The sequence below is a fragment of the Filicampus tigris genome, chromosome 4, assembly GCF_054856515.1.
Source record: "Filicampus tigris isolate MCC_2025a chromosome 4, RoL_Ftig_1.0, whole genome shotgun sequence".
NCBI lineage: Eukaryota > Metazoa > Chordata > Actinopteri > Syngnathiformes > Syngnathidae > Filicampus > Filicampus tigris.
Genome location: NC_141220.1, coordinates 3,099,797 through 3,119,328, shown reverse-complemented (window position 1 = coordinate 3,119,328; position 19,532 = coordinate 3,099,797). Strand labels below are relative to the sequence as shown.

Below are 19,532 nucleotides of genomic sequence, written 5' to 3'. Positions count from 1 at the left end.
AACTTATACAAAAAATGCAATCTCTAATTTTTTATGTCGACTTAAAGCACCTTGGAAGTGCACTATGAGCATAATGACTTTGAAATCAACAGACAAATACAATGAATTTGCAGAGCTGGGCATACCGTTTCCTACGGAAAGGTCTGTCCGTCCGGACGCCCATTTTGTGGACGGGCGGTGGACGACAAATCTTTTAAAAAGAACGGACTAAACAAAGACGGATGTAAGTTTTCGTTCGTCCCTCTAATCGTCCCTAACCGGGTCAAGTCCCGTAAAAAATATTGTTGAAAAAAAAAAGACACATTCAACTGGATGGTGCGGGATTTCTCCCTCCATCATTGGACCCAGAATGTGGACAACGCAGTACATGTGTCGCAGTTCTGCCCACACTTGAGTGCCCTCACTTGAGTGCCCTCACTGTCTCCTACTGTACTGGCCTGACGAGAGCAGCCTTCCAGAGCCTGGACCAGCACAGCCGCTCGCTGTGAAGCTTAAATCTACAGTACACGGAGTTTCCATGGGAAGGTCTTCTCACTTACCTCAAAAGTCACAGCACTTTGATCCGGCAGATTTGTTTCACCCACAAACCAAAGTGCAACCGACTCCTCAGTGCCATCTCTAGGGAACGCTGTCCTGATCTAGAGTTTCTAGATATTAACACAAAGCTGGACAATAAAGACGTCAAATACCCCTTTCCATCCAAGCACTACAGATGGCTTGCCACAAACTTAAGACGTTCCGGATGCTGAATCTCTAGCCCAAGAGCATGCCTAATGGTGCTGAATTATTTCCTGGTTTCCCTCTCCTGGAGGAGCTGTGTATCGCCACCACATCACACACATGACCGACAAATACTTATGGGATATGCTCTTTGGTTCCCCCCCGGCTACAAGTGCTGTACCTGCGAGGCTGCTCACGCATAACATCTGCCGGTCTGGCAATGTTACCCTGTCTTGAGCTGGAGTGATTTTTCTGGGGTCAGTATTTCAGCAGCTACTTGAGCCTGTCCTTGAAGATGGGCCTACAAGCGGTGGCACATAAGTGGAGTCACACCCTGCAGCAGCTGGATGTGGCCAATCAGTTTTTTTTCTGAGGAGGACCTGGAGGAGGCCATGCGCCACCTTGCCTGGGCCAACGACTCTGACACCATGCGGTCACTCAACCTGAGCAGGACTAGAATCACAGCAGCTGCCCTGAGGCCTGTCATCGGCCAAGCAACGGAGCTCGACTATCTCAACCTGTCCTCCTGTCGGAATCTTCCCAGAGGGATGATTTTTCCAGTTGCTGGAAAAATTGGGATTGCCTCAATAATATTCATAGTTGAGAGATGCTAAAATCAATAATTAAAGCAGATTACAATATTGCTCCAAACACGTAAATGCTGGATTCACTCACTGCAGTTTCTTTCGCCACTTCAAATAGATACAGTTATTTGCTTGGTTACTGGAAATAAATGTGTACAGTTCTTCATTGCATTTGCATGGTCCTTTAAATATGACTGTTACTCTTGCATTAAAATAAAAGTCAAAAGAAAACGTCAGAGTATGAATGCATTTTGTGAGTCTCAAACATGGACCCAACGAGTCAGTTTCTGCTTCCTCAATTTGAAGCACTGTTATATGCTTCACCACCCTCATTTTAAAGGGAATGAGGGGAGCAGCTTCGATTGGAGTTGGCTGCGTTCCATCCCACAACGGCGCACAGCGGCACAAATGCCCCCTTAAACCTGTGCAACGAGTTGGAAAACTTTAAACATTCATTCATTCATTATCCATACCGCTTATCCTCACAAGGGTCGCGGGCGTGCTGGAGCCTATCCCAGCTGTCTTTGGGCAGTAGGCGGGGGACACCCTGAATTGGTTGCCAGCCAATCGCAGGGCACACAGAGACAAACATCCGCACTCACAATCACACCTAGGGGCAATTTAGACAGTCCAATCAACTTAAACTTTAAACAGTTCTTTACTAAATAACAAATATTTCTAAGGAAAGATTTCTGGATCAACAATTCGCCAACCAAATCACCTTCCCAACTCTGGGAAGCCGTGAAGTTGGTAATCAGAGGTAGAATCATGTGATACTCTTCCTACAAGAACAAACAAAAAAGTTAATTGAGGGAAAAATAAAAAATATTGCAAAAAAAACCAACACAATTAATCCAACTGATCAACTTAGAAAACCAACTTCAAAATGGAAAACAAGAAACTAGACTAGACTAAACTAAACTAGTATCATATCAAAAAGCAAATAATTTCTACTACAGTAGCAGAGATACACCAATTTAAAATAATAAATCAGATCAATTTATTGCTAATCAACTCCAATGCAATAAGAAAAGTCATGAATTACAGCAATTTCAGATTCAACTGGCAATTGTCACCACTAGAAATAAATGTATATTCTACAACTATTATTGCAGATTTTATTTATATCTTCGAACAACCCAAATCAAAAAGACATTGAAAGTCTTGTTCATTATCTGACCATCCCTCAATTAAATGCAGAAACCAAAGATTAACCTTGATAAGAATTATAGTGTGGTGTTGGGCTAATGACTGCCATTTAGGGGCCTGGCAGTCATAATTATATAGGGGAGGTAGCTATGCACTATTTCAATCCAAATTGCTTTCGCGCCTACCATTCCCCCAGTAGTTTTTGAAGGCAACCAGGTTGTGTGAAAGTTCAAAGTACTGTAGATACACACACGACTGGCAAATTCTTGAGGTCGTTGGGTCAGACGTAAAGCCATTTTCACACGGAGGCAGATACAATGACACCAAAAACAACCTATTGCATTATCAAGCTATCACGATTGGTCGGTAGATTCTAAATCTATTCTGCATAGGTATATAAATGAGGCCTCAAAATTGTTAAAAATCAAGCCATTCACTTCACTCTCATTGTCAGCATGTCCGCTGAATGCGCTTTAACCACGCCCCACTCAACTGTCAACTGTCAATCAAATATCATAGTGCCTAGCAACTTTATATGTCTACACACACCTACATTTTCAAGCCAGAGAAATATAGCCACTTAAAGCCTCCAGTAGCTGGAATACAGTACGTCACATTGGGTCATTGTAAGTCTCTTCATGCCCTTATGAGAAGCACTTAGCCATCAGGTAGTTTGCGAGCAAACCATGGCTCCGCTCATCCAATGGACGGGCAGCGGCCTTGTCCTCAGCGTCACCTCCTTGCTTGCTTGTTACGGGGTTCCATTTGTGCCAAAAATATGCAATGTGTCGATGATACGTGCCTATGTTATACGTCCATGATACGTGTCTATGTAATGTGTCGATGATAAGTGTTTGTTAGACGTCCATAATGTGTCTATGTTATGTCGATGATACGTGTCTATGTTATGTGTGGATGATACGTGTCTATGTTATGTGTGGATACGTATCTATGTTATGTGTGGATGATGAGTGTCTATATACAGTATGTTAGACGTCGATGATAAATGTCTATGTTAGACGTCTATGTAAAGTGTCGATGTTAGACGTCGATGAGAAATGTTGTCAGTGTTTAGTAGAATCATTATAAATAAAATAATATGTATAAAAGTATGCACGCGATTCCTGTTAGCCGTTGCGACACAACGCCGCGTTATTTGCAGCCGGGATCAACTTTTGGGTATGTCTTATTTTCAGCATCTATTAATTTCTTTTTATTTATCTATGTGCTGTGCGCTGATTCTACACCTAGATGTCAGTAATGCCAAAGGCAATGAACTCAATGCAGCCATGACGTGAAGGACAGGAAAACAAATTATTACTATTATTATTATGATCATTATTATTATTATTATTATGTGAAGGCGAAGACCTTCATTATCATTATTAAGTCAAATTTATTTGGCGCTTTTCTGTACGTTGCTGAACGGACCAAAAACTCTCCCTAAAAGGCCTACGGAAGACACAGCCCCAGCAGATTACCAGAAAAAAAAAAAAAAAAGAAATTTATACAGGCTGAAAATAAGACACACGAAAAAGTTGATCCCGGCTGTTAAACAAAGCGGCGTTTCGCAACGGTGGTGGGAATGAGCGAACAGGACAGCATGCATACATATTAATTTTATTAAACACTGACGACATTTCTCATCGGCGTCTAACATCGACACTTTACATAGATGTCTAACATAGACACTTATCATGGACGTCTGTAGACACTTATCAGCTACACATAACATAGACACGTATTATCGACACATATAGACACGTATCATTGACGTCTATCTTAGACATTTATCATCGACAGATAATATATTTTTGGCACAAATGGAACCCTATAGCTTGTGTTGGTGTGTGGGTCTTTATGACAGAAATATGTAAGTGAGAGTCAACACTTGTTTCGGCGCACTAATTCAGTCTGTGGCTCACACTACATGAGAGACATTTCAGCATTTACAACATACGTACATATTAGGGGTGCAACAATACATGTATCTGTATTGACTCGTTCGATACAGTGGTCACAGTTCGGTGCGCACTGAATCTAACAATACACAAGATTTTTTGACGAAAAGAAGCTATGCGGTCTACTCCGCCTTTTTATATGCTGCGTTGGCGAGCGCAGACCTCTTCACAGTACAGTACTGCTCCTCTCACATTCATTTGGCTCAAGATGCTGAGAGGGTCACGTGGGAATCTAGCTGGCGGTTGCTACATGGCTACAAGCATACCTGAAGTGGAAGAAGCTCCACCAAACTTCATATCTAGCGTTTGGAAGTTCTTTGGTTTTCGTGTTAAGTATGCCCCAGATGGAAAGCGTGTCGTGGACAAAACTACAACGGTATGCCGCAAGTGTCACACAATGCTAAACTACGTCGGTGGAAATACAACAAATATGGCAACACATTTACGCCGACATCACCCCGATATAAAAATAAGTGGAACCAGACAAGAAAAAGCACCCGTGCAACAAACTTTACTAGTGTCGCTTAGACAGCCATTGGCACATGGTTCCAAGAAGGCAAATTATTTTCTAAGGAACAGGACATTTGGACATTTGTAAATTGTACTGTAATCGGTTGCTTAGAATGCACCACTGAAGATGGGTCATTTCTCCATCAGATGATTTATTTTGTATTAATAAAATATTCTTGTTTTTTCATGGTGCTGTTTTTGTTGAATATTTTGCTAAGTATGTTGCTGTTATCCATTCGGCTTTTCCCCTCAGGGGATCGCCACAGCGAATCAAGTGCACTTTTATTTTTTAAGGAGCTATTTATTTGTAAAATATACTATACCTTGTTGCATAAAATTCACCACAGAAGATGGGTAATTTCTCCATCAGATCATTTATTTTGTATTAGTACAGTATTCTCATTTTTTTCATGGTGCTGTTTTTGTTTAACATGTTGCTAAGTATGCACAGCTGAAAATAAGGCAGGTATTGCTAAATCAGATTTAAAAAAATAAAATTTGTACTTTTGAGTTGAAGCAAATGTTGGTAATTTCACTAATCTAGAAGTTTAAAAAAATTTATTGGATTTTTTTTGTATTGAAAACATGTCGAACCGTGACACTAATGTATCGAACCGAACCGTGAATTTTGTGTATCGTTGCACCCCTTGTACATACATACAGTACGTAATTTACAGTATATGGATTAGCATTTAACCATCCATCCATCCATTATCTGTACCGCTTATCCTCACAAGGGTCGCGGGGCGTGCTGGAGCCTATCCCAGCTGTCTTTGGGCAGTGGGCGGGGGACACCCTGAATTGGTTGCCAGCCAATCGCAAAGACAAACATCCGCACTCACAATCACACCTAGGGGCAATTTTTAGAGAGTCCAATCAACTTACCATGCATGTTTTTTGGAATGTGGGAGGAAACCGGAGTACCCGGAGAAAACATCTGATCATTATGAATGGTGCTTTTATCTACCTGTACACTTGGTGGGAAATGCTGTGATTTAGAATTAGGCCCCGCACGTTAGTATTTTAGTATTGTTTGTGATTGTGGTTGTTGGTATTTGTAATTGTTTTGTTGTGTGTTTGTGTAGTAGTGTATTGCAATGTAATGATGACAACAGTGGAAGTGGACTCCAAGAAAAATAGCGATGGAGAAACTAATATTTGAAATGAAATGAAATACTTTCTGCTAGTTATACTGTATGCCCACATTGTTTTGCATTCCAACATGTTATGGTATGTCTATGGCCTGAATGACAAAATACATAAACACTTGGTAATATAAATAAATAATGGCACTGTTTTGTAAATTGTGGCATTCATTGCAGGCACATTTTCGGGGTGTAAGCAAAACTAGCTCGTCAACTACATGCTGTAATCGGCCAAGAATTTATAACCAAGAAACTTGCAATTGTGCCCGATAAACCACTCATGTGAACGAAGGCTTCTCAAGTTTTAAATATTAAGGGAAGCGTGACTTAAGTCCGAGCCGAAATGCATCACTAGGCACCGTTTTAGCCAAATCGGGAAAACTAACATGGTGGGGGAAAAAAAGTCGCCCTTCAAAAGTATTTTTTTTCTCTTTACGCATGTAATACAGGGTCCCCAAATTTGCTTGTTTTCATGCTCAAAAAGTTGAGTATTATCCGCAGTCATTTGTATTTCTTGTGTTCAGACACATTTATTTATTTATGTATGTATGCATGTAAAGAAACACTCTCTTACCTTGCTCACATTTTCGTCTGTCATAATTTTCACTCCTCAGCAGGAATCATGACGAGGACGAGTGGATTTGTCCCAAAATGGGTTGGTAAGGAGAAAGGAAACGGGCGTATATAAAACAATGTCTTACCCGTTGTCGCGTTTTGTATAAAAGTGGCTTCCACAGATGCAAGAAGTATTTTCCAAAGTGTTATATTAGGCCACTTGTAACATGATAGCAACAGCTGAGGAATCCATAAACATAACAGTAAAGTAAAAAAAGTAAAAAAAAACAGTATTAAATCTGGTAAAAATACTATTGAATCTGGTAAAAATACTATAATATACAGTAAATTGGAACTCTGAGCTATGCCACTACTGCAGGTTGTGACTTTTGTTTTCCCTGAACAAGTACCGAATATGCTGCAGCAATTGCATCATGTGTCATTTTACTTACTGATCAGACAATCAATTGGTCACTTTGCGGGAACATTGAGAGACGATCCATGACTGACCCAATTACCATTTCAGGAGGAAAAAAACATTCCTGATTTTCCCCCACTACAGTATATGTAACAGCAAATGTGACCATTTTACTCAGTCAACATTTTCAGAATATGTAAATAAAACACAGACAAGACCTATTTTTAAGGTTTGGATGGATAAGGTCAGACTGCAGAACAATGAAAGTTGTGACAGGATGTTTGAATGGAGCAATTCCTGGCCTAAAAGCAAGGTCCTGCAGTGGCTGTATGTTTCTATCTTACATTGAGTGATCAGCTTGTCTCTGCCTCTGGTACTGGGTGAATCCTTTATCTGAATTAGGTGATCAATCCGACCTGTAACACAGGATGAGGCAGGAGGAACCTTTATGTGAACTTCACATATATACAAACACGCTCACGCATGGGGGTGAACCGGCCACAGAGCGCTTCAAGAGTTTTCCCAATTGGCCACTGACAGTTGCGTTGCAACAGCTCATTTTGAGGAAAAAAACTAAACAAAAATCACACCTGCAACAGCAGACAGCATATACACTGTGTGCTTTTCAACATGATTCTGTCACATGCCAACTCAAATGTATTTCGCCCATTCTGGCAAAATTTAAGAAAACAGTGATGGCCTTAATTGGACAAAAAGCTAATGAAATGTGTCATTATCAGGGTTAGAGTTCTCAGTAATAGGATCTTAGTTTGTGCTATCACAATAAATAGGTCAACCTTGCTCAAGGGCACTTCAACATCCGTCACTCTAATAACTAGTGCTGCCAATGAGTCACCCACAGAGGACTTCCTCATGCATGTGCACACATGGGCAACCAACTTAGATGTGCTGCTCAATACAATCATTCCACAAGTCAAGAAAGTTGCATTTATTGTAGTTCGTGTTGTATTGTACTGGATGACATGTCAACCAATGCAAACTTGTTGAAGTGTAGAGCACATGGTGTGTGTGCTGGCCCCTTTTCCCAATGAATACTGTACACTTTGCCTTTTACACATGTCAAATGTGAATAACATTGTTTTTTTCACGGTTCTGTCCCAGGAGTTTTATTTTTTTTTTGGTATTACAATAATAAATTATTATAATCCGTGTAAAAAGATTACAGTTCATTCTTTGGGGGAAATGATCGCGTGTATGAAATGTAAGTTGGTTTTGTGTGGTGATTTTAATGCACACAGTTCTTTGTGGGACAGTTTTAACGATGATAATGGGGTTGTAGTGAAAGAGATATTGGACATGAAAAACTTGGTATGTATGAATGATGGGAGAGGGACGAGGATAAATGTGAGGACTGGGTCGGTGTCGGCAATTGATGTCACAATGCTTTCGGATGAGTTGGCTGGTTTGTGTGAGTGGGACGTACTGACCAGAAGTACGATAGGCAGTGACCACTTTCCGGTATGTGTTGAGGTGTTCGTGGGTCTGGACAAAAGTGAGAATGGAGTTGATAAGTGGAGGTTTAATAGTGCGGATTGGGAGAAATACCGAGATAGGTGTGAGAAAGCTTTGCTGAAGATCAATATGACTGACGATGTTAAGAGTTTGAATCATGGGGTGTGTCGGAGCATTCTCGAAGCGGCGAGGGTGTCTATCCGAAAGTCGGGAAGTGGACGAAGGACTAAGACAGTTCCTTGGTGGACAAAGGATTGCAAGAGTGTGATCAAGTTTAGGAATAAAGCTTTTAGAGAATTGAAGAGGAATCATAGTTTACAAAACTTGTTGGAGTATAAACATAGACAAGCACTGGTGAGAAGAACAGTAAGGGAAGATAAGAGGCAGTATTGGAAATCTTTTTGCAACACAGTGGGAAGGGAAACTACTGTGGATAAAATGTGGACGGTGATAAGGCGAATGAATGGTCTAAAGAGAAGTTATGGTTATCCGGTATTAAGAGGATGGAGAAATATTGGCGATAAGAGATGATGAGAAAGCGGAGATGTTTGTGGAACATTTTGTTAAAGTTCATGGTTACAATAATAGTGAAGAAGGAAAAAAGTGAAAGGACAAGAACGAAATATAAAGAGTTTCTGCTGGAGGAGGTAGAGCCTAATGACCTTCTTAATACGCCTTTCACAACAGAGGAGCTGAGTAGGGCATCGTCAAAAGTCAAAATGACTGCGCCAGGTAAGGATGATATTTGTTATCAGATGATAAAGTGGTTAAGTGATGTGTCCAAGGATATTTTGGTCAGTTTTTATAATAGAGTGTGGATGGAGGGACACCTGCGGAGAGGTGGAAAGAGGCGGCGATAATTCCTATCAGGAAACCTGGTAAGGATTCGACAAAACCAGGGAATTATAGGCCAATAGCTTTAACATCTACTTTGTGCAAAGTTATGGAAAGGATGGTAAATGATAGGCTAATGTACTTTTGTGAGGTTATCTAAGTGAGTATCAAAGTGGTTTTAGAAGGGGTAGGAGTAGTTTAGATCCAGTGGTATGCTTGGAGCATGAAATAAAGGCATGAGTGAATGGTGAGAGCGTAGTGGCCCTGTTTTTTGATATAGAGAAGGCTTATGATATGAGGTGGAGTGAAGGTTTATTGATTAAATTGAGAAGATTGGGGTTCAGATGAAGGATTTATATATGGATTAAGGAATTTTTACTAGGTAGATTGAAGTTAGAGTTGGAGAGAAATACTTGAGTGTATGTGTTATTGACAATGGAACTCCTCAGGGTAGTATCATTAGTCCTCTATTATTTTCGATAATGATAAATGATGTGTTTTGGGGATTGGAGAGGGAGATAGGTGTGTCGCTGTTTGCAGACGATGGGGCGATTTGGTGAAGAGGAAAATATTTGGCATTTGTAGTTACAAAATTGCAAGAATCTATTAAGAGAGTGGAAGAATGGTCATACAAATGGGGTTTTAAATTCTCTGTGGAGTAAAACAAAAACATTATGTTTTACACGCAAAAGAGACTGTAGAGTACGGCTGAAATTTTATGGGGAAATTATAGAGAGAGTAAAACAATATAAGTATTTAGGGTTATGGTTTGATGAGGAATTAACGTGGGCTATACATGTCCAGAAGGTGATTGATAAATGTAAAAAGGTTAATAATGTAATGAGATGTCTAGTCGGCAGAGATTGGGGGGCAGATAGAGAGGCATTAAGGCATGTATATTGTTGATTAATTCGGTCTTCTATAGATTATGGCTGCATACTGTATAGGTCGGCGGCTGGAACAGTTTTAAAGAAGTCGGACGTAGTCCAAAACCAGGCATCGAGGATCTGTACGGGTGCATTTCCAACAACTTCCAAAGCAGCACTAGAAGTGGAATTGGGGTGTATGCCATTGGAAATTCCGTCCTCCCGTCTGTTATCATGGGGAATGTTAGATCGCTCCCCAACAAGATGGACGAGCTAGCGGCGCTTACCCGGCATGAGAGGGACTTCCGGGAGGCTAGCCTGATGCTATTCACGTAGTCGTGGCTAACAGCGCTAACGCCGAACGCGGTCGTAGAATTGGACAGCTTCCAAATCATACGCGCGGACAGGACGCTGGAGAGTGGAAAGAGGAAAGGAGGAGGGCTGGCTGTGTTTGTGAACGATAGATGGTGTAATCCTGGGCACATCACGATTAAGGAGCAGCTTTGCAGCAGGAATATTGAGCTGCTAGCTGTTGGCATGAGGCGCGAGAGTTTAGTCATGTGATCGCGGTGACCGTCTACGTCCCGCCAGCTGCCAGCAGCGACACAGCCTGTGATGTCTTGACTGCAGCAGTGAGCAGGCTACAAACACAGCACCCAAATGCCCTGATACTCATCTCTGGTGACTTCAATCATGCCTCCACTTCCTCCTCTCTGCCTTCATTCACACAGTATGTCACCTGCCACACCAGAGACAATAAAACACTGGACCTTTTCTATGCCAACACCAAGGAGGCATACACATCACTGCCCCTCCCCCCGCTGGGCAAAGCTGATCACAACCTGGTGGCTCTCCAGTCTGTGTACAAACCTCTGGTCCGCAGGCAGCCAGCTGTGACCCGCACGGTTCAGAGATGGTCTGGAGAGGCCGAGGAGGCCTTAAAGGACTGCTTCAGCACAACTGTGTGGGAAGTATTCAGCGATGCTCACGGGGAAGACATTAGTAGTCTAACGGACACTGTTACAGACTATATAAATTTCTGCATGGAGAACACCATACCCACCAGGACAGTAAGGTGTTTCTCCAACAACAAACCCAGGATCATACCAGACACAAAAGCTCTCCTGAAGGAGAAGAGGAGGGCTTTTGCGTCAGGCAACATAGAGGAGCGGAAGACTGTGCAGCGCCAGCTGAGGAGGAGGATCAGAGAGGGGAAAAGGTCCTACAGGAAGAGGATGGAGGAGCAGCTGCTGCAGAATAATGCCAGGGGATTCTGGAGGGGCCTGAAGACCATCTCAGGCCACGGACAACCCAAGACCCGGACTGGGGGGGACCTGCAGTGGGCAAATGAGCTGAATCTCTTTTTCAATAGGTTCGATCAGATGCCTGCCTCCACTCAGTCTCTCCTGCTGCAGCCTCCACCTACTCCTCCTGCTGGGCGTGTCACCCCCTCCCCCCTTTTCTCCACAGTCGCCAGCTCCCAGCTACACCAGATAGCCACCACTCCCTTCTGCCCAGCCTTGGCCTTCACAACATCTCAGGTGAGGAACCAGCTGAAGAAGATGAAGGCGAGGAAGGCAGCGGGTCCAGATGGCATCAGCCCCCAGCTCCTCAAATCCTGCGCAGACCAGCTGTGTGGAATTGTCCAGCACATGTTCAACCTGAGCCTGAAGCTGGGTAGGGTCCCCCAGCTATGGAAAACATCCTGCCTGGTCCCGGTGCCAAAGACCCCCCACCCGAAGGAGCTCAACAGCTTCAGACCAGTGGCGCTGACTTCTCACCTGATGAAGACCCTGGAGAGACTGGTCCTTGTCCACCTGCGCCCCCTGGTGAGCTCCTCAATGGACCCACTCCAGTTCGCATATCAGCCTGGCATCAGTGTGGATGATGCCATCATCTACCTCCTCCACACTTCACCCTCCCACCTGGAGAAGGCGGGGAGCACTGTGAGGATCATGTTCTTTGATTTCTCCAGTGCTTTCAACACCATCCAGCCCACCCTACTGGGAGACAAGCTGGAGCGGGCGGGGGTGGCCCACCACCTCACCACATGGATCCAGGACTACCTCACAAACCGGCCACAGTATGTGAGGACACAGGACTGTGTGTCTGACGTGCTCCTCCGCAGCACGGGGGCCCCACAGGGAACTGTCTTGGCTCCCTTCCTGTTCACCCTCTACACCTCGGACTTCAACGACAACACCCCTACCTGTCACCTGCAGAAGTTCTCTGACGACTCTGCGATTGTCGGACTCATCACAGGCGGAGATGATCGGGAGTACAGAGAACTTACTCAGGGTTTTGTGGACTGGTGCCAGCAGAACCGCCTCCTGATCAATGCGGGGAAATCCAAAGAAATGGTGGGGGATTTCGGTAGGCGCCAGCACTCTTCACCTGCACCAGTGAATATCCGGGGAACAGATGTTGAGAGAGTCTCAATTTACAGGTACCTGGGTGTTCATCTGAACAATAAACTGGACTGGTGCGACAACACAGACGCCCTCTATAGGAAGAGTCAGAGCAGACTCTTCCTACTCAGGAGACTGAGGTCTTTCGGGGTTCAGGGGACACTCCTCAGGAACTTTTATGACTCGGTGGTTGCACCGGTCATCTTCCAGGGAGTGGTCACCTGGGCACGCGGCATCTCGGCCCGGGACAAGAAGCGGCTGGACAAACTGGTCAGGAGGGCCGGCTCTGTCCTGGGCTGCTCCCTGGACTCTGTGGACTCGGTGGGGGACAGGAGGATGTTGGCCAAGCTGTCATCAATGCTGGGCAACCCGGACCACCCCCTCCAGGGCACCCTAACAGCACTCCACAGCACCTTCAGTGACAGACTGTTACACCCTCGCTGTGCAAAGGAGAGATTCCGCCGTTCCTTCTTGCCTGCTACTGTCAGACTCTTTAACAAGAACATTGTGTAGTCTCTACAAACTGGCGGACCTTAGTGCAATTGTGCAGTCCTGCACCTGAGCTCATATCGTGCAATACCCAATATTCCCCACTACTGTAATACCGTGCAATACTCAACATTCCCCACTACTGTTAGTCTAGTTTTATTTTTATCCAATGCTGTTCCTTACATTTCACTACAGCACTGCAGCACTGTCACTTAGTATTTTTCCTCTGTACTATGTACAGGCCAAAATGAGTGTTCCTCATACTTTTTATGTAGATGTATGTTGGTGTGCACATACATGTGTATATACACATGTTACTGCTTATATTTACATAGGTTTGATCCCGAATGTTTGCCGTCAATGTTATACATTAATGGCTATATTATGCCGCCGTCCCTGTGTGACCTATATCTTTGCTGCTGTTACAATGAAAATTTCCCCACTGTGGGATCAATAGAGGCATTCTTATCTTATCTTATCTTAAATTCGTAGGGAACTATTGTCACTCAGTTATTGGGCCGGCTTGAAGGGACGATCCCAGGATCACCCTGTTAAAAAGGTGTTGGAACCTTGTTGGGAAAAAGAAAAGAAGATATTGAGGTGCTTCGGATTGCGAACCAGGAAGCAAAGGATAGAGGCTTAGAGCGATGTGTTATAAATCCGGCAGTTCCACATTCAGTGATTCCACCATGGATACATCCTGAGCTAGGAGTGGACTTTACTTTATTAAATAGGAAAGTGGAAAATGGGGATGAGTATTGTGCTTACCCTGAGGGTAAAAGCCGAAAGGATAACAACAACATTGTGATGCAGGTAGAATAGATAATTATATATCCAGTTATGCTAATTATCTAAATATATATATTGATGCTTCTAAGGACAAACAAGATAGAGTAGGAGTGGCAATATATATACCGGAATTCCGAATAGAATTGGGTAAAAGGATTAGCGGTGAGGTTTCAGTTTTTACGGGGGAGATGGTAGCTGTATTGATGGCAGTACAATAGGTGGAGGAGAACAGGCCATTACGTACACTTTTATGCTCAGATTCTAGTTCAGTGGTAAAGAGTTTACAGGTTGGTCACTCAGAATGCCGACCAGATCTGGTTCTGGAAATTCAACAAGTATTGTATAGATTACATATGATGGGGTTGATAGTTGTGTTACTTTGGGTCCCAGCTCATGTTGGTGTTGAGGGGAATGAGAAAGTGGATAGGATTGCAAAACGGGCATCATTGAGGTCTGATATAGATATAAATGTTGGGGTTAGTAAGGTGGAAATGAAAGGGATAGTTACACAAAAATTGATGGAGAGATGGCAGCGGCAGTGGGATACAGAAAGCAGAGGAAGGTGGTTATACAGAATCAACAGGAGGGTTGCTGAAAAGCGTTGGAAGGTGGGAAATAGGTTGCAGGAAGTGGTGTTATCTAGGATTAGATTTGGGCATACAGGTTTGAATAGTTCACTTTTCAAAATAGGGAAGCATCAGTCAGGGAACTGTCAATGTGGAGACGAAGACACTGTAGAACATGTCATTTTGCACTGTGCAAACTACGAGGCGAGAAGACAGTTGATCAGTGTATTGGAAAATGGGAAACTGAAACTGGATTTGGTTAAAATTCTGAATAATAGGGAAGGTTGCCAGCTTCTATATAGTTATTTAAAGCCTACAGGATTGGTTAATAGAATTTGAGAAAATGTAATTGGGATTGTTAGGTTTGTTGATTGTTATTTTATTGACTGTTGATGTTATTGGTTAGGTATGTATTAATATTTTCACTCTACTGGGATATTAGTTAAGGGGCATACCTGGTTCACACTCCTTACCAGTAGGTGGCGGCAATGCACCTGTAAGTTTCTTGCCAACCGCCAAAAAAAAAACATTAGAAGAAGAACTCGCTGTCAGATTATTCGCTTTGCTCACACCCATGATTCCAAGATTTCAAATTTTCTAGCCGCGTCTTTTCCATCCGTTTGTTCCTGTTGTTTGCATCCTTTGTTCATGTAAGTAGTTTCTGATTCAGAGTTGTCCTCGGTTGGTATTATACGCGTTTTGGCAAAAAAACAAGCAATTAATGTTTTCGTTTTTTCCTTGCCTTTTGCAAGCCCTTTGATTTACTTCGTTTTATCCTGGTTTTTGAATACCAGCGTTTTGTGTTGTGCTTTATCGGTCTGGCGGTTCTTTTTGTGTAAATAAATACTTGTTTTTGTTCAAATTCTTTTGTGTCTGCATTTTTAGAATCCGCCCCATTCTGGTGTTAACCAGAATCTTAACAGTCTGCCTCCTTGAATCCCGAAGTTCTTTGGTATGTCGAAGTGGACCATGACTTTGTGCAACATCACCTTATCCTGCCACAAAGCCATTACTTTCTTTCGTCTTTTTTTTTTAAATTAATTCCAGATATGTAAAGAACCAAATATTCTAGCCCAAAGATTAGGTTATACACATCTATCAACAGGGGCGGACTGACGACAAAAAAAGATGGTGACTTTCTACAGCCCTGATTTGCAGATGATATGCGCAGAGGTTCAGGAGCAGCACGTGATCGATACCAATAGAAAATGCCTTTGAGAAAACGTTCGATAGAAAAAAAGAAAAGAAAAACAAACCCAATCGCAGCATGGTGCGTGATGTAGGCAGCGCGCTTCTGCCTCCAAACATGAAGAAGAAGCGTTTAAACCAAAGAAGAAGCAGCTTTAAAACCAACGAGGAAGAAGCATTTAAACCAACAAGAAGAAGCTGCTAGCAGTAGTTAGCCTTATCCGACACCAGCATCGCACTCATCCATGCCTTTGTTACATCTCGGCTAGATTACTGTAATGCACTTTATTTTGGAGTCAACCAGTCCTCTCTCAAACGTCTCCAGTTGGTCCAAAATACTGCTGCCCGCCTACTAACTGTACTTTGGAAGATGGAGAAAATACTGTAACACCAATTCTGGCCTCCCTTCACTGGGTCCCAGTGCATTTTAGGGTTCAATTTAAAGGGACGGTGGGGCAGAGATGGCCATGTTTTCATGTTTTCAAGTTCATTTTATATATTTTTTGATCAGGAAAATGAAAAGAGTTGTCATTGTCTATTTTATCAATAAATTTGGGAGAAATTAGGTAATAAGTCACTCCATGAATAACGTCTCTTGTTAATGAGGAGAATGGCCGCGCCCCCTACAGTTCTATCCTTGTCCGGTCGAAGTCCCTGGAGGAACAGATTACAAACTCTCCCTTGGAAATCATTGTACTTTCATTGCTTATAACGTCCAAAAACGATGATCAACTGGCACCAAAATTTATGTGGATATCCTTACTAATGACCACTTCAACATATCAAAAGGATTAACCTCTCCGTGGCTGATTTATATGAGGATGAGGAAATGTGGAAGGGAGCAGAGCTACATAGATTTATGCTGGGACGAGCGCACACTGCTTCTTTGCTAAAAAAAATAAAATAAAATAAAAAAAACACTGCTTCTTTGCTGATCACAGTTAGGACGAGCGAGGCATTAACACCAGTCAGGATATTTACAGAGACTGAAGTGCAAATGATTGGACGTGCACATTTATTTGGATGAGGAATGCCCCCAGTTTTTCGACCGACAACACGCCGTCCAATGGAACGTAACAGCTGAAATGGTGCATTCCAATGCGGCCACACTCGGTTGTGGAGTCGGATGCGCACGTTCAAGACACTCCTGGTGTTCAATGAGGTCTTACTTCAGTCTGACGCCGCTTCACTCTCGCGGCTGCAAGCGGTGTCGGACAACGCACGCAACTGCTTGGGAGGCAAGCCCGCGACATGAAGATGCAGGCTCATGATCACCTCCACACGCTGCACAGACAGTAAGGAGCTAATGTTGTTGTGCTACCACCTTTTGTTTTAACGGCCTGAAGCTAGTTGTTGCTATTATTTTAATTTTTAATCTTTATATGCTTCCCCTCGGGGATGTCATCAGGGGACACGGCATCAGCTTTCACAGCTATGCTGATGACACGCAGCTGTATATTGCCGTGTCTCCTGATGACACAGGACCCATTGATACCCTTTTAAATTGCATTTTAGATATCAAGTCATGGATGGCAGCTCAATCAGGACAAGACTGAGGTTTTAGTTATCGGTCCCGAAGGTCAGAGAGAGAAGCTTTTACCAAAACTACACATTTTTAATCCCTCACACTGTGTGAAGAACCTTGGCGTCATTTTTGACTCTGAGCTCAGTTTTATTCCTCATATTAAAAATGTAACCAAGATTGGTTTTTATCACCTTAAGAATATCGCCAGAGTCCGCCCGTTTCTCTCTCAGGCTAACACGGAAGTGCTGATGCATGACCGTCGTGAGACAGGTTAGTTTTACCCTACTGCTGATGTAAGTAATGCCCTGCTCTCTGGCCTCCCGAAAAAGAGCATTTCACCACTGCAACTACTGCAGAATTCAGCCGCTCGGGTGCTGACGAGAACCAGAGGGCGGGAGCACATTACGCCAGTTTTGAAATTGCTGCATTGGCTCCCTGTGTGTTTCAGGATCGATTTTAAAGTACTTTTATTAGTTTATAAATGTGTTAATGGTCTTGGGCCATCTTATTTATCTGATTTGCTTTTATCATACCAGCCCTCGCGGATCCTGAGGTCCTCTGGCGCGGGCCTTTTATTTATTCCAAGGGTGAGGACCAAACTGCATGGCGAGGCTGCATTCAGCCGTTTTGGTCCTCACCTTTGGAATAGCCTGCCAGAGGATGTCAGGTCTGCAGAGACTGTTGATATTTTTAAGAGGAAGCTCAAGACACACCTTTTTAGTTTGGCTTTCAACAACTTTTAAATAATTTATCTTTTCTTTTGATTGAAGATAATTCTATGTTTTGCTTTGAATGTTTTAAAGCACTTTGAGTTGCATTTTTATGTATGAAAAGTGCTATATAAATAAAATGTGATTGATTGATTGATTAGCTGTACCGTTATTCTACTGTTAGCCGGGGAGGGAAGGGGGAGTGGGGAAATAAAGATCCATGCTTGCCTGATTGCTTGCCCACTGCCAGTCGCCGTCTGCCTCCCGAGAGTTAACATGAGTTTAGCGTCGCTAAATGTCCGAAATATTACCAGTCGGGGTTCGTGTGGGCATTCATGCTCTTGTCCGCTTCAGCTTGTGAAAGTGGAGGAGCAATCGCCATTTTTTGCCACTGATGTCATTTTTACATGCAAACCTATTATATAAGTGCCAATGTTAAGAACACTCAAGTCTCTCTCCTATTTGTCTATAAATCATTAAATGGCCTCGCCCCGGCGTACCTCTCTGAGCTCCTCCACTCCTACGCACCTTCCCGCAGCCTCAGGTCTGCGGACCAGGCGCTGCTTGAAGTGCCGAGGACCAAGCGGAGCATCAGAGGGGATCGAGCTTTTTCGGCTGCTGGTCCTTCCCTTTGGAATGACCTCCCATTGGATGTTAGGTAAGCCCCCTCTCTGTCCACTTTTAAAACCCGGTTGAAGACACATTTCTATTCTCTGGCTTTTGATCTGACCTGAGACCTGAAATTTTGTCTCTTTTCCGGTGTCTATTGTATATAGTGTTTTATGTTAATTTATTGATTCCATTTTGCTGTATTATGGCTATTTTGTTGTTTGTATGTAAAGTGCTTTGTTACAGCTCTAGCTGTTATGAAATGTGCTGTATGATTACAATTGTGTTGTATTGTATAAGATCTTCATATATACTGTAACTAAAGAATGTAGAGATTAAATGATTAAATGAAAGACCTGGCATTGCACTTTCAGGTAAAAAGGGGGTTGCCACAGGTGTGGGTGCTATAGATGGATCCCACGTTCCCATTCTGTGGCGAGGGGAGTATCACACAGAATACTTAAACCACAAAGGCTGGCACTCCATCATTCTGCAGGCTGTAGTGAATGAACAAGGACAATTTTTAAATATTTTTGTTGGTACTGCAGGGAGCCTGCATGATGCCAGAGTACTCCGTTTGATGCCAGAGTGCTCCGCTTGACTGGATTATGGGCTCTTGTGGATAGTGGTGTGCTAAAACCTCGAGAGACAAAAACATATGGGGACACGAAGTTGGATATTATCTGCTTGGCGATGCAGCCTATCTCCTTAAGCGCTAGATGCTGAAACCTTTCAAAGACAATGGCAGGTTGACCACCCAGCAGTTTACAATAACAAGACAAGCAGAGCCAGAGTCATGTGGAACATGCATTTGGTAGACTGAAGGGCAGGTGACGATGCTTGTTAAAATGCAATGACTGCCACCTGGCAAAAGATAAATCTATGGTCTTAACATGTTGCATAATTTGTGTGAACTGCATAGTAATGATTTCTTTGAAGAATGATCTGACACTGCAATTGTCCTACAGCATCCTGATAGTTCTCAGTCTACAATAGTGGAAACTGAGAGGCTGCAGACCTGTACAGCTCTTAT

The 19,532-nt window shown here is 43.1% G+C and overlaps 1 protein-coding gene and 1 pseudogene across 2 annotated transcripts in view; one reads left to right on the top strand and one right to left on the bottom strand.

Annotated features, from left to right (window-relative positions):
• Nucleotides 1-19,532, bottom strand: part of gal (galanin/GMAP prepropeptide) — a 32,478-nt gene that overhangs the window by 3,312 nt on the left and 9,634 nt on the right. Inside the window, exon 4 of one of the 2 annotated variants that reach the window (XM_086028613.1) lies at nt 7,387-7,458. The exons of the other annotated variant lie outside the window; for it this stretch is intronic. Within the exon in view, the coding sequence (XP_085884739.1) occupies nt 7,387-7,458 (72 nt within the window). The remainder of the gene's footprint in view (nt 1-7,386; nt 7,459-19,532) is intronic. 2 annotated transcript variants of the gene reach the window in all.
• On the top strand, nt 176-1,401 carry LOC147148118 (F-box/LRR-repeat protein 6-like; annotated as a pseudogene).